At 42.7% G+C, this 14,270-nt stretch overlaps 2 protein-coding genes across 2 annotated transcripts; both read right to left on the minus strand.

Annotated features, from left to right (window-relative positions):
• Positions 1 to 1,750: 1,750 nt before the first annotated feature.
• LOC109882977 (fatty acid binding protein 1-B.1-like) lies at positions 1,751 to 3,953 on the minus strand. Its single transcript, XM_031806174.1, has 4 exons — positions 3,823 to 3,953; positions 2,646 to 2,818; positions 2,197 to 2,289; positions 1,751 to 1,842 (listed from the first exon to the last, which is right to left on the minus strand). Exons 1-4 carry the CDS (start codon positions 3,887 to 3,889, stop codon positions 1,792 to 1,794), a joined length of 384 nt encoding a protein of 127 aa, XP_031662034.1. The 5' UTR covers positions 3,890 to 3,953; the 3' UTR covers positions 1,751 to 1,791.
• Positions 3,954 to 11,346: 7,393 nt separating this feature from the next.
• On the minus strand, positions 11,347 to 13,913 carry LOC116357746 (fatty acid binding protein 1-B.1-like). Its single transcript, XM_031806181.1, has 4 exons — positions 13,783 to 13,913; positions 12,614 to 12,786; positions 12,164 to 12,256; positions 11,347 to 11,438 (listed from the first exon to the last, which is right to left on the minus strand). Exons 1-4 carry the CDS (start codon positions 13,847 to 13,849, stop codon positions 11,388 to 11,390), a joined length of 384 nt encoding a protein of 127 aa, XP_031662041.1. The 5' UTR covers positions 13,850 to 13,913; the 3' UTR covers positions 11,347 to 11,387.
• Between the last annotated feature and the right edge of the window lie 357 nt (positions 13,914 to 14,270).

The following is a 14,270-nucleotide window of genomic DNA, read 5'->3' on the forward strand; positions in this document are numbered from 1 at the left end:
GCCAATTGCACACTCTCTCAACTTGAGACATCTGCGGCATTGTGACAAAACTGTACTTTTTAGTGGCCTTTTATTGTCCTGATATGCCACACCTGTCAGGTGGATGGATTATCTTATTACAATGAGAAATGCTCACTAACAAGGATGTATACAAATTTGTGCACTTTGAGAACATTTCTGGGATATTTTATTTCAGCACATGAAAAGATTTGGCATATTGTGTTTATATTTGTGCAGTATAAATGGCTCAATATTACTTTGACAGTAAACGATATCCTAACACCGCTCTGGGGATGGTAACAATGAAGGCAGGGAAAATAGGTGGGACACTGCATGTGTAAGGCCTATGCCATCCTGCAGAGAACACACACCAAGACCTTGAAATAAGACATGATCCCACCTAGCTTATGAAGACAGTTTGAGTAACGGATGTTTAAGTAGAAGGAGTATAATTTTCTACACACACACACACACACACCACACAGGATTAGGCCCTGAAGAACTGGCCAATAGGCATGAACGAACCTATGGCAGCAGGTGTCAAGAAATTAACAGCCGGCAGTAGTGACCTCACATTATACAAATATGTCAGACAAATCAACCCTTCAATTCCTACATCCATGACACGTCAAATCAAACTTTGTCACATGCGCCAAAGACAAGTGTACACCTTACTTACAAGCTCTTAACAAAGCAGTTCAACAAGATAAAATATTTACCAAATCAAGTAAAAAGAATAAAAGTAGCAAAAACGAGGCTATCGGTACCCAGTCAATATGCGGGGGTAGAGGTTAGTAGAGGTAATTTGCACATATGTGAAGGGACTATGCATAGATAAACAGGGAGTAGCAGTGTACAACAGAGGGGGTGGGGGAAAAGGTGTTGTGCCCTCTTCACAACTGTCTTGGTGTGTTAGGACCATGATAGTTCTTTGGTAATGTGACACCAAGGAACTTGAAACTCGCTCTGTCGATGTTAATGGGGGCTTGTTTAGCACGCCTTTTCCTGTAGTCAACGATCAGCTCCTTTGTGCTCACATTGAGGGAGAGGTTGTCCTGGCACCACACTGCCAGGTCTCATCATTGTCAGTGACCAGGCCTACCACTGGTGTTGTGGTGCACCTCAAACTTGGTGTTGAGTCATGTTTAACCACGCAGTCATGGGTGAAAAGGGAGTACAGGAGGGGTCCAAGTGTTGAGGATCAGTGTGGCAGACGTGTTGTTGCCTATCCTTACCACCTGGGGGCGGCCTGTCAGGAAGTGCAGGATCCAGTTGTAGAGGAAGGTGTTTAGTCCCAGGGTCCTTTTCTTTTCCAATCACACTGTAGCTGGGAAACCAGTCACCCTCAAATGGTGCACCTTTAGCCCCTTGTCAGCTACACTGGGGTGGAACTAGTGAAAGCAATGTCCAAAAACATTGCCTGAAACTTGATTTTCCAAAATAACTGGAAATTGAGGAATCTGCTTTTAAACTGATGCACCCAATGTGGTAGGATTCTGACCCATATTGCGACAAACTAGATGGAACTACCAAAGCCTTCATTTCTACACTGCTGGGTTGACATTTGCTATATAGCAGTCACATTAAAATGTAGAAAATCCATTTTGGCCCGAGTGTAATGTTCACGGAACTACGCTATTCTATTGAATCCCACATTCATCCAACTCAAACCTTGGCTCATTATTACAAACTTCAATTTTCCCCTGAAGTTCTACCCATTGATATGAAATGCTGAGACCAGACCATTCAATGCCTTTGACATTTTATTAATCCAAAGAGTGCAGTAGATCTTCACATTCGTTTGCTGGTCCTCTTGTATGACATGCCAGACAGAGTCATGGTCTGAAAAGAGAAAGCATCTGTAATCATTACTCAATAAATCCATGCCAGTACACGATGCTTACCAAACCGGACGCGCTCGTTCTCACATTGATTTTGTTCACCCACACTAGAAGCGATCAGGACATGCAGGTTGAAATATCAAAACAAACTCCGAAACAGTTATATTTGGGGCAAAAAGCATTTCATATTTATGGCAATTTAGCTAGCTAGCTAATTTGTCATAGTATATAAACATTGGGTTGTTATTTTACCTGAAATGCACAAGGTCCTCTACTCTGACAATTGTTAATGGTATAAATTAACCCTGAAATTGTGTCGCTTCGTGAAACCCCCAGCCATATGCCCCAGACTCACGTTGACGAGGGTGTTTGCGTCTGTAAGTTCTGTGACATATTCGATCCCATTCAGGATGGCCATCAGCTTGTTACCTTCCCTCATCACCACAGACTGAAACAGGAGAGGTCAACGGTTAGATCTGAAAGCAGTGGTCACCAACTAGGACCAATTTAACAGGCCCAAGTTGGATGGCCATATATGGAGAAGAAAAAAAAAGCGACAGTGTGCATCAGGTGTGTGAGTTGGTTTTGAGACATAACTGTGCGCCCAGTCCCTGGAGAGCAGAGGAGATTCTGCCAACGAAAGTCAGTCCTCCCACAACATCACTGGGACCTGAACTAACCATAGTGACCCCACATCAGCTGAACTTATAGTTTAGTTAGATACTGGCTGTATATGTAGGGAGATGGATAAACCCAGGCTACATGTATGAAACTCATGGTTGGGTTGTGACATGCGCCACCCACATTGACCTTCCCCCCGGTCGGCGACTCGAGCTCCGTCTCCTGGCCAATGGTGAAGGAGTTGGTGAGGATCTTTGTTCCCGTGGTGACAGTCACCTTGAAGTGGTCTCCAGTCTCCTCAATCTCAGAGATGCTCTTGAGGTCTTTGCCCTCCTGGATAAGCTCATCAGGGAGACCTACATGTTTGCGGCAGCGAGAGAGTCATATGCAGTGCTTCTTAGTACTACAAAAGTTAATGAAGTGGGACATGAACACTGAATTATTACTACTGAAGTAAAGCGCTGATGCACTATAATATGGCAACAAAATGATCTGAATGCATTCCCAGCTAGCACATAACATTCTGAGGACCATACGTTTTAGGGCTTGGTTATTTTGCATACCACATTATGGTGCAGGACAGTTGCTTGGCTTTGGAACATTGTCATTAAGGAATTTGACAAAATGTTCTTTTCTTGGCATTTCATTATTTGATCAGAATATTTCCTGAAAGTTCAAACATTTAATTGAAGGTAAAGTTCTAGGAACATTAGTCATTTTACATTGGGAATGTTCTCAAGTTGTTCAGCTGACTTTAAATATTCTCCTGTGGGAATGTCAGTGCTTCAGCATAATGTTCTGTAGGTTCTCATAGTTACAGTTAAAGTCATGTTCTCAGAACATTAATCAAAACACATTCCGTTCTCAGCTTCAACAAACGCCATCTTCTCTTAAGTGTGTTGAACACAGTAGTTGGCCACACCTGATCTTAATGAGTGCTTGTTCCTGTTGAAATGGTCTGAATAGACTAAATTTATCCACTTTCAATGAGTTACAAAACTAATGCATGACAACTCCATCCTGGTGGCACAGTGGATTAATTCCATGGATAGAGGACAGAAGAGCATAGGTTTGAATCTCAATGACACAATCATTAATGCCTAGGCAAAGCATTTAACAATCCCATTGGTGCTGGAAGTTCAAAATAGTTAGCCCAAACCAAACTAGCGGTGTTAAGTCTTAAATTAAACATTCAGTGAAAGTTATTCAAAAAACCTATAATTTGTTGTTAAATCTAACACCATTTCAAGTACCCATTGCATTCGCAGTCACCATTGATCTTCATTACTGAAAGGACTACGACTTCTGAAATTAACACCCCAAGTCTAATCAAATGTACAAACCCAACTGCAAGACTTACCAACAGCCTCCATGAAAGACTCAAAGTTGTCATGTGACTCCATCTGGTATTTCCCTGAGAAAGACATGGTGACTATAAGACAGTGACAGTAGAGTCAGCCACAGCTCCCTGCTTGTCTTTATACCCCCATCTATCCAGCCCTGCACTCATTAGCTAACTAAAGGTGTCTACAATTGAGAACCCCTCCCCTCATATCTTCCCTGCTACTTGCCTGTAGGCACAGATCTAGGATCAGCTTCCCAGCCAAGGGCAACTAATCTACATCGCAATGGTCAACTTTATTGTACTCCACTTCTCATCCTCTCTTCTTCTACTTTGGCAGTGTGAGTGATCATTGATCTGATTTGATAAACAAGGCCTCCTCGACTCGTAAAAAAAATGATAAGCAGTCTCATCATTGTAATACAAGTGTATGGATCAATCAACACATTTCAAATTCAACTTGACTTTATCTCGCTATACACCTGTGTTGAAATTAAACTAGGCTACATTGCACTTTGAGTTGAGAGGTGTATTTTGTCTCCCTGCACTATAAAAAAAGTTGAATCAATGTACAATTGTAAGGCAGCAGACTGCAATAGGATTGTGAGTTTGCAAAAATGTTTGGCATATAGCTGAACCAACATACATTCTCAAGTTGAATTTTAATGTTCACTCAACTTTTCATTTGACGTTGAGTGAACATACAATTCAACTTGAAAAATTGGAATCCAGCTAGAGAACGTTAATCACCCCCAACCTGCACTGACAATGACTGCCAGGAAATACTTCTATTTGATTTAGGTAGTCTCAATAATAACTGGAACAGCCATCTCAGTAACAGATGCAAAAAGTCCAACTAATAACAGATTGGATTTCTTTAGAAAAATGTATGTTACTTATGTTGGTGTAGCTTAAGATAATCAACCAATCAATGTACATGCAAAAACACAGGTCTAAAAAGAAAACAATTCAACGTACAATTGTAAGGCAACCAGCTGCAATAGGGTTGTGAGTTTGCTCCACATCTGGGAATATAGCTGAACCAACATACAGTGTTGACTTCCAAGAGCTTTGTACTTGTCTCTGTGTGTGAAGTAAAGGTGGTAGAGTTTTTTTCCCCCTCTGGTTGCACATTTAACATGCTTGCGGGAATGAGGTAAAACGGACTTAAGTTTCCTTGCATTAAAGTCCCCGGCCACTAGGAGTGCCGCCTCTGGGTGAGCGTTTTCCTGTTTGCTTATGGCCGTATACAGCTCATTGAGTGCGGTCTTAGTGCTAGCATTGGTTTGTGGTTTTAAATAGACAGCTACAAAGAATATAGACGAAAACTCTCTTGGTAAATAGTGTGGTCTACAGCTTATCATGAGATACTCTACCTCAGGCGAGGAAAAACTTGAGACTTCCTTAGATTTCGTGCGCCAGCTGTTGTTTACAAATAAACATAGACCGCCACCCCTTGTCTTACCAGAGGCGTCTGTTCTATCCTGCCGAAAAAGCGTAAAACCTGCCAGCTGTATGTTATTCATGTCGTCGTTCAGCTACAACTCAGTGAAACATAAGATATTACCGTTTTTAATGTCCCATTTGTAGGATATACTGTATGTGCTCGTTGCTTGTCTGTTTTATTATCCAATGATTGTACTTTGGCTAATAGGACCGATGGTAAAGGCAGATTACCCACATTACCCACCTTACAAGGCACCCAGACCTACATACCCGATATCTCCATCTCTTACTCCTGCGAATGACTGGGGTGAGGGCCTTGTCGGGTGTCTGGAGTAAATCCTTTGCATCTGACTCGTTAAAGAAAAATATATATTCTTCCAGTACGGGGTGAGTAATCGCTGTCCTGATATCTAGAAGCTCTTTCTGGTCATAAGAGATGATGGCAGAAACATTATGTATAATATGAATTACAAATAAAGCGGATAAACACACACAATAGCACATTTGTTTAGGGGATCGTAAAACGGCAACCATCTCTTAGATAGATCGCTGGTAGAAAACTGTTTACTACATCCCAAAAGATATACTTTGTAGATAATTGGCCCTCTTTCTGGGACTCACCCACAAACAGGACCAAGCCTGGCCAGCTGAGGATTGATGGACTCCATCCTAGCTGGAGGGGTGCTCTCATCTTATCTATCGCATAGACAGGGCCCTAACTCATCTAGCTCCACAATGAGATAGAGGGCAGGCCAGGCAGTAAAGACTTCCTCCATTCTGGTCATTATTGAAAGAGATTGTGATATCTCACATCGCAAAATAGGGCTACTGAATGTTAGATCCCTCACTTGCAAGGCAGTCATAGTCAATGAACTAAACACGGATCATAATGTTAATGTGACTGGCCTGACCGAAACATGGTTCAAGCCTAATGGATTTACTGTGTTAAATGAGGCCTCTCCTCCTGGTTACACTAGTGGGTTTTGTCCAACATGTCTCCGGGACTACTCATTGCCACAGTCATACCCTGGATCTAGTTTTGTCCCGTGGAATAAAAATTGTGGATCTAAATGTTGTTCCTCATAATCCTGGACTATCGAACCACCATCTTATTACGTTTGCAATTGCAACAAATAATCTGCTCAGACCCCAACCGAGGATCATCAAAAGCCATGCTATAAATTCTCGGACAACCCAACAATTCCTAAATGCCCTTCCAGACTCCCTCCACCTACCCAAGGATCTCGGAGTACAAAAATCGGTTAACCACCTAACTGAGGATCTAAATTTAACCTAGCGTAATACCTTAGATGCAGTCGCACCTCAAAAAATCTGAAGAAAATTTGTCACAAGAAATTAGCTCCCTGGTATACAGAAAATATCAGAGGCCTGAAGCAAGCTTCCAGAAAATTGGAACGGAAGTGGCTCTCCACCAAACTGGAAGTCTTGGAAAAGACAGTACTGTGCAATATCAAAGAGCCCTCACTGCTGCTCGATCACCCTATTTTTCCAACCTAATTGATCAGAATAAGAACAATCCTAAATGTATTTTTGATACTGTCACAAAGGTAACTAAAAAGCAGCATACCCCAAGAGAGGATGTATTTCACTTCATCAGTGATGAATTCCTGAACTTCTACGACGAAAAGATCATGATCATTAGGAAGCAAATTACGGACTCCTCTTTGAATCTGCGTATTTCTCCAAAGCTCAGTTGTCCTGAGTCTGCACAGAACTGCCAGGACTTAGGATCAATGGAGACAATGAAGTTTTCTAATCCTGTATCTCTTGACACATGAAAATAGTCATGTCCTCTAAACCTTGAAGTTGCGTACTGGCCCCTATTCCAACTCAGTAGTTTAAAGAGCTACTTCCTGTGCTTGCCCCTCCTATGTTGAGCATAATGGATGGCTCTCTATCCTCCGGATATGTACCAAACTCTCTAAAAGTGGCAGTAATAAAGCCTCTCTTGGAAAAGCAAAACATTGACCCGGCCGATATCGAATATCCTATTCCTCTAAAAGAATAATAACAATAATATTGCCCAGCATCTCTCTGCCTTCCTGAAGACAAATAATGTACATGAAACGCTTCAGTCTGGTTTAAGACCTCATCATAGCACTGAGACTGCACTCATGAAGGTGTTAAATTACCTTTTTAATGGCATCAGACCAAGGCTCTGCATCTGTCCTCGTGCTCCCAGACCTTAGTGCTGATTTTGACACCACCGATCACCACCATTTTTTGGAGAGATAGGAAACCCTAATTGGTCTACACAGACAAGTTCTTGCCTGGTTTAGATCTTATCTGTCGGAAAGATATCAGTTCATCTCTGTGGAAGGTTTGTCCTCTGACGAATCATTTGTAAGTTTTGGTGTGCCTCAAGGTTCCGTTTTAGGACCACTATTGTTTTCACTATATATTCTACCTCTTTCACTGCTATGCGGACGACACACAGCTGTACATTTCGATGAAACATGGTGAAGCCCCAAAATGTCCTACCCTGGAAGCCTGTGTTTCAGACATAAGGAAGTGGATGGCGGCAAATGTTTTACTTTTGAACTCGGACAAAACAGAGATGCTAGTTATAGGTCCCAAGAAACAAAGAGATCTTCTGTTGGATCTGACAATTCATCTTGATAGTTGTACAGTCGTCTAAAATAAAACTGTGAAGGACCTCTGCATTACTCTGGTCCCTCATCTGTCTTTTGACAAACACATCAAGAATATTTCAAGGGCAACTTTTTTCCATCTTTGTAACATTGCAAAAATCAGTAATCTTTTGTCCAAAAATTATGTAGAAAGGCTAATCCGAGCTTTTGTTACTTCTAGATTAGACTACTGAAATGCTCTACTCTCCAGCTACCCGGATAAAGCACTAAATAAACTTCAGTTAGTGCTAAACACGGCTTCTGGAATCTTGACTAGAACACCAAAATTTTATCAAATTAGTCCAGTGCTAGCCTCTCTATGCTGGCATCATGTAAGGCTAGGGCTGATATCAAGATTTTACTGCTAACCTACATAGCAATACATAGGCTTGCTCCTACCTATCTCTCCAATTTGGTCCTGCCGTACACACCTACACGTACGCTACGGTCACAAGACGCAGGTCTCCTTATTGTCCCTAGAATTTCTAAGCAAACAGCTGGAGGCAGGGAGTTCTCCAATAGAGATCCATTTTTATGGAATGGTCTGCCTATCGATGTGAGAGACGCAGACTCGGCCTCGACCTTTAAGTCTTTACTTTAGACTCATCTCTTCAGTAGGTCCTACGATCCTATACTCAGCCTTGCCCCCCCCCCCCAGCCCCCTACACCACTAGGGTCAGTTTGTTATATCTGGTGTAATTCTCCTGTCTTATCTGGTGTCCTGTGTGGATTTAAGTATGCTCCCTCTAATACTCTCTCCCTCCCTCCCCTCCCGGAGGACCTGAGCCCTAGGACCATGTCTCAGGACTACCTGGCCTGATGACTGTCCCCAGCCCACCTGGTCGTACTGCTGCTCCAGTTTCAACTGTTCTGCCTGCGGCTATGGAACCCTGACTTGTTCACCGGACATGCCACCTTGTCCCAGACCTGCTGTTTTCGATTCTCTCATTTGATTTGATTTGGGTGCTCAGGGTCCCATCTAGCTAAGAATTTAACTCCAATATTTGCCATACATGAAATGTCAAAGAGTGAAATTCTGAGCTAGTTCCCTTCCAGTGATGTTGCCTATATACTGAAGGAGGTCAGTAAATGGGTGGGTAACTTTGAACTACAAATCCTATCATCCAATCTCTCAAGTGAACCCATGGAACCCTAGCATCACTTGCAGCTGTGGTCAGTTAAGTCCAGGAGCCTTAGGAAAATGTCGAGTTGCTTCCCTCTGATTGGCTGATTTGATTGTCACCTTCCACCTCGGCCTTCCAAGATTGGTCCACACTGCAGCCCTCTGAGATATAAAATAAAGGATGGAGCAGGACACACAAGTCAACTCCCTCCCTGAATTGCACCTTCACTTTTCCCTTACATACCACGTTTGCATTCCCGGAGCCCCCCAGCATAAAACCTAAAAAGCCCTGATGTGGGGAGTGAGTCTACTCTTTAGTCATTATAGACTAGATAGCCGATTTTATTACAGACATAAATACTCCTGTTTAATCAGCTGTCAAGGTCCTAGGCTGGTGTGGTAACACATGGTCTGCGGTTGTGAGGCCGCTTGGACGTACTGCCAAATTCCACCTCCACGTTGGAGGTGGCTTATGGTAGAGAAATGAGCTTTTCATTATCTGATAACAGCGCTGGTGGACAGTCCTGCAGTCAGCATGCCAATTGCACACTCAACTTGAGACATCTGCGGCATTGTGACAAAACTGTACTTTTTAGTGGCCTTTTATTGTCCTGATATGCCACACCTGTCAGGTGGATGGATTATCTTATTACAATGAGAAATGCTCACTAACAAGGATGTATACAAATTTGTGCACTTTGAGAACATTTCTGGGATCTTTTATTTCAGCACATGAAAAGACTTGACATATTGCGTTTATATTTGTGCAGTATAAATGGCTCAATATTACTTTGACAGTAAACAATACCATCCTAACACCGCTCTGGGGATGGTAACAATGAAGGCAGGGAAAATAGGTGGGACACTGCATGTGTAAGGCCTATGCCATCCTGCAGAGAACACACACCCAGACCTTGAGATAAGACATGAAACTCACAGGATGATCTGCAAGATTAAAATGCATCTTTATGACATGATCCCACCTAGCTTATCAAGACAGTTTGAGTAACGGATGTTTAAGTAGAATGAGTATCATTTTTTACACACACCACACAGGAGTAGGCCCTGAAGAACTAGCCAATAAGCATGAACAAACCTATGGCGGCAGGTGTCAAGAAACTAACAGCCGGCAGTAGTGACCTCACATTATACAAATATGTCATACAAATCAACCCTTCAATTCCTACATCCATGACACTTCAAATCAAACTTTGTCACATGCGCCAAAGACAAGTGTACACCTTACTTACAAGCCCTTAACAAAGCAGTTCAAGAAGATAAAATATTTACTAAATCAAGTAAAAAGAATAAAAGTAGCAATAACGAGGCTATCGGTACCGAGTCAATATGCGGGGGTAGAGGTTAGTAGAGGTAATTTGCACATATGTGAAGGGACTATGCATAGATAAACAGGGAGTAGCAGTGTACAACAGAGGGGGTGGGGGAAAAGGTGTTGTGCCCTCTTCACAACTGTCTTGGTGTGTTAGGACCATGATACTTCTTTGGTAATGTGACACCAAGGAACTTGAAACTCGCTCTGTCGATGTTAATGGGGGCTTGTTTAGCACGCCTTTTCCTGTAGTCAACGATCAGCTCCTTTGTGCTCACATTGAGGGAGAGGTTGTCCTGGCACCACACTGCCAGGTCTCATCATTGTCAGTGACCAGGCCTACCACTGGTGTTGTGGTGCACCTCAAACTTGGTGTTGGAGTCATGTTTAACCACGCAGTCATGGGTGAAAAGGGAGTACAGGAGGGGCCCAAGTGTTGAGGATCAGTGTGGCAGACGTGTTGTTGCCTATCCTTACCACCTGGGGGCGGCCCGTCAGGAAGTGCAGGATCCAGTTGCAGAGGGAGGTGTTTAGTCCCAGGGTCCTTATCTTTTCCAATCACACTGTAGCTGGGAAACCAGTCACCCTCAAATGGTGCACCTTTAGCCCCTTGTCAGCTACACTGGGGTGGAACTAGTGAAAGCAATGTCCAAAAACATTGCCTGAAACTTGATTTTCCAAAATAACTGGAAATTGAGGAATCTGCTTTTAAACTGATGCACCCAATGTGGTAGGATTCTGACCCATATTGCGACAAACTAGATGGAACTACCAAAGCCTTCATTTCTACACTGCTGGGTTGACATTTGCTATATAGCAGTCACATTAAAATGTAGAAAATCCATTTTGGCCCGAGTGTAATGTTCACGGAACTACGCTATTCTATTGAATCCCACATTCATCCAACTCAAACCTTGGCTCATTATTACAAACTTCAATTTTCCCCTGAAGTTCTACCCATTGATATGAAATGCTGAGACCAGACCATTCAATGCCTTTGACATTTTATTAATCCAAAGAGTGCAGTAGATCTTCACATTCGTTTGCTGGTCCTCTTGTATGACATGCCAGACAGAGTCATGGTCTGAAAAGAGAAAGCATCTGTAATCATTACTCAATAAATCCATGCCAGTACACGATGCTTACCAAACCGGACGTGCTCGTTCTCACATTGATTTTGTTCACCCACACTAGAAGCGATCAGGACATGCAGGTTTGAAATATCAAAACAAACTCCGAAACAGTTATATTTGGGGCAAAAAGCATTTCATATTTATGGCAATTTAGCTAGCTAACTAATTTGTCCTAGTATATAAACATTGGGTTGTTATTTTACCTGAAATGCACAAGGTCCTCTACTCTGACAATTAAGCCACAGAAAACTGAATGTTTCTCATCATCTCGCCTCCTTTATATGGCGGTTGACAACCAACGTTACAACTGACCAGAGTGTGGACCTTAAAGTTCATCTTTCAATCACCCACATGGGTATATGCTCCTAAGAACCAATGAGGAGATTGGAGAGGCCAGACTTGCAGCACATCAAATAGAACCAATTTCTATTTTAGCACCTGGCCACGCAGATGCTTGCTGAGGCGCACGAGCAGTGTGGGTGCAATGATTGAATAACACGTACATTTATTTTGCGACGCGAGCGGTGGGGTCAGCATGTAATTAGAACATTGGCGGCAGCAAACTGTTGAATTGCGTTCACGGCACTGTCATAGACTAACCATTTTGTTAATGGTATAAATGAACCCTGAAATTGTGTCGCTTCGTGAAACCCGCAGCCATACGCCCCAGACTCACGTTGACGAGGGTGTTTGCGTCTGTAAGTTCTGTGACATATTCGATCCCATTCAGGATGGCCGTCAGCTTGTTACCTTCCCTCATCACCACAGACTGAAACAGGAGAGGTCAACGGTTAGATCTGAAAGCAGTGGTCACCAACTAGGACCAATTTAACAGGCCCAAGTTGGATGGCCATATATGGAGAAGAAAAAAAAGTGAGACAGTGTGCATCAGGTGTGTGAGTTGGTTTTGAGACATAACTGTGCGCCCAGTCCCTGGAGAGCAGAGGAGATTCTGCCAACGAAAGTCAGTCCTCCCACAACATCACTGGGACCTGAACTAACCATAGTGACCCCACATCAGCTGAACTTATAGTTTAGTTAGATACTGGCTGTATATGTAGGGAGATGGATAAACCCAGGCTACATGTATGAAACTCATGGTTGGGTTGTGACATGCGCCACCCACATTGACCTTCCCCCCGGTCGGCGACTCGAGCTCCGTCTCCTGGCCAATGGTGAAGGAGTTGGTGAGGATCTTTGTCCCCGTGGTGACAGTCACCTTGAAGTGGTCTCCAGTCTCCTCAATCTCAGAGATGCTCTTGAGGTCTTTGCCCTCCTGGATAAGCTCATCAGGGAGACCTACATGTTTGCGGCAGCGAGAGAGTCATATGCGGTGCTTTTTAGTACTACAAAAAGTTAATGAAGTGGGACATGAACACTGAATTATTACTACTGAAGTAAAGCGCTGATGCACTATAATATGGCAACACAATGATCTGAATGCATTCCCAGCTAGCACATAACATTCTGAGGACCATACGTTTTAGGGCTTGGTTATTTTGCATACCACATTATGGTGCAGGACAGTTGCTTGGCTTTGGAACATTGTCATTAAGGAATTTGACAAAATGTTCTTTTCTTGGCATTTCATTATTTGATCAGAATATTTCCTGAAAGTTCAAACATTTAATTGAAGGTAAAGTTCTAGGAACATTAGTCATTTTACATTGGGAATGTTCTCAAGTTGTTCAGCTGACTTTAAATATTCTCCTGTGGGAATGTCAGTGCTTCAGCATAATGTTCTGTAGGTTCTCATAGTTACAGTTAAAGTCATGTTCTCAGAACATTAATCAAAACACATTCCGTTCTCAGCTTCAACAAACGCCATCTTCTCTTAAGTGTGTTGAACACAGTAGTTGGCCACACCTGATCTTAATGAGTGCTTGTTCCTGTTGAAATGGTCTGAATAGACTAAATTTATCCACTTTCAATGAGTTACAAAACTAATGCATGACAACTCCATCCTGGTGGCACAGTGGATTAATTCCATGGATAGAGGACAGAAGAGCATAGGTTTGAATCTCAATGACACAATCATTAATGCCTAGGCAAAGCATTTAACAATCCCATTGGTGCTGGAAGTTCAAAATAGCCCAAACCAAACTAGCGGTGTTAAGTCTTAAATTAAACATTCAGTGAAAGTTATTCAAAAAACCTATAATTTGTTAAATCTAACACCATTTCAAGTACCCATTGCATTCGCAGTCACCATTGATCTTCATTACTGAAAGGACTACGACTTCTGAAATTAACACCAAGTCTAATCAAATGTACAAACCCAACTGCAAGACTTACCAACAGCCTCCATGAAAGACTCAAAGTTGTCATGTGACTCCATCTGGTATTTCCCTGAGAAAGACATGGTGACTATAAGACAGTGACAGTAGAGTCAGCCACAGCTCCCTGCTTGTCTTTATACCCCCATCTATCCAGCCCTGCACTCATTAGCTAACTAAAGGTGTCTACAATTGAGAACCCCTCCCCTCATATCTTCCCTGCTACTTGCCTGTAGGCACAGATCTAGGATCAGCTTCCCAGCCAAGGGCAACTAATCTACATCGCAATGGTCAACTTTATTGTACTCCACTTCTCATCCTCTCTTCTTCTACTTTGGCAGTGTGAGTGATCGTTGATCTGATTTGATAAAAAAGGCCTCAAGTTCAGGGAGTGTGCAATTGGCATGCTTACTGCAGGAATGGCCACCAGTGGTTGACAGGATTGAATGTTAATTTCTACTATTTTAAAGAACTCTACAGTATGCCGACCCGGTCTCCCCACCGCAG

Source organism: Oncorhynchus kisutch, linkage group LG3 (assembly GCF_002021735.2).
Source record: "Oncorhynchus kisutch isolate 150728-3 linkage group LG3, Okis_V2, whole genome shotgun sequence".
NCBI lineage: Eukaryota > Metazoa > Chordata > Actinopteri > Salmoniformes > Salmonidae > Oncorhynchus > Oncorhynchus kisutch.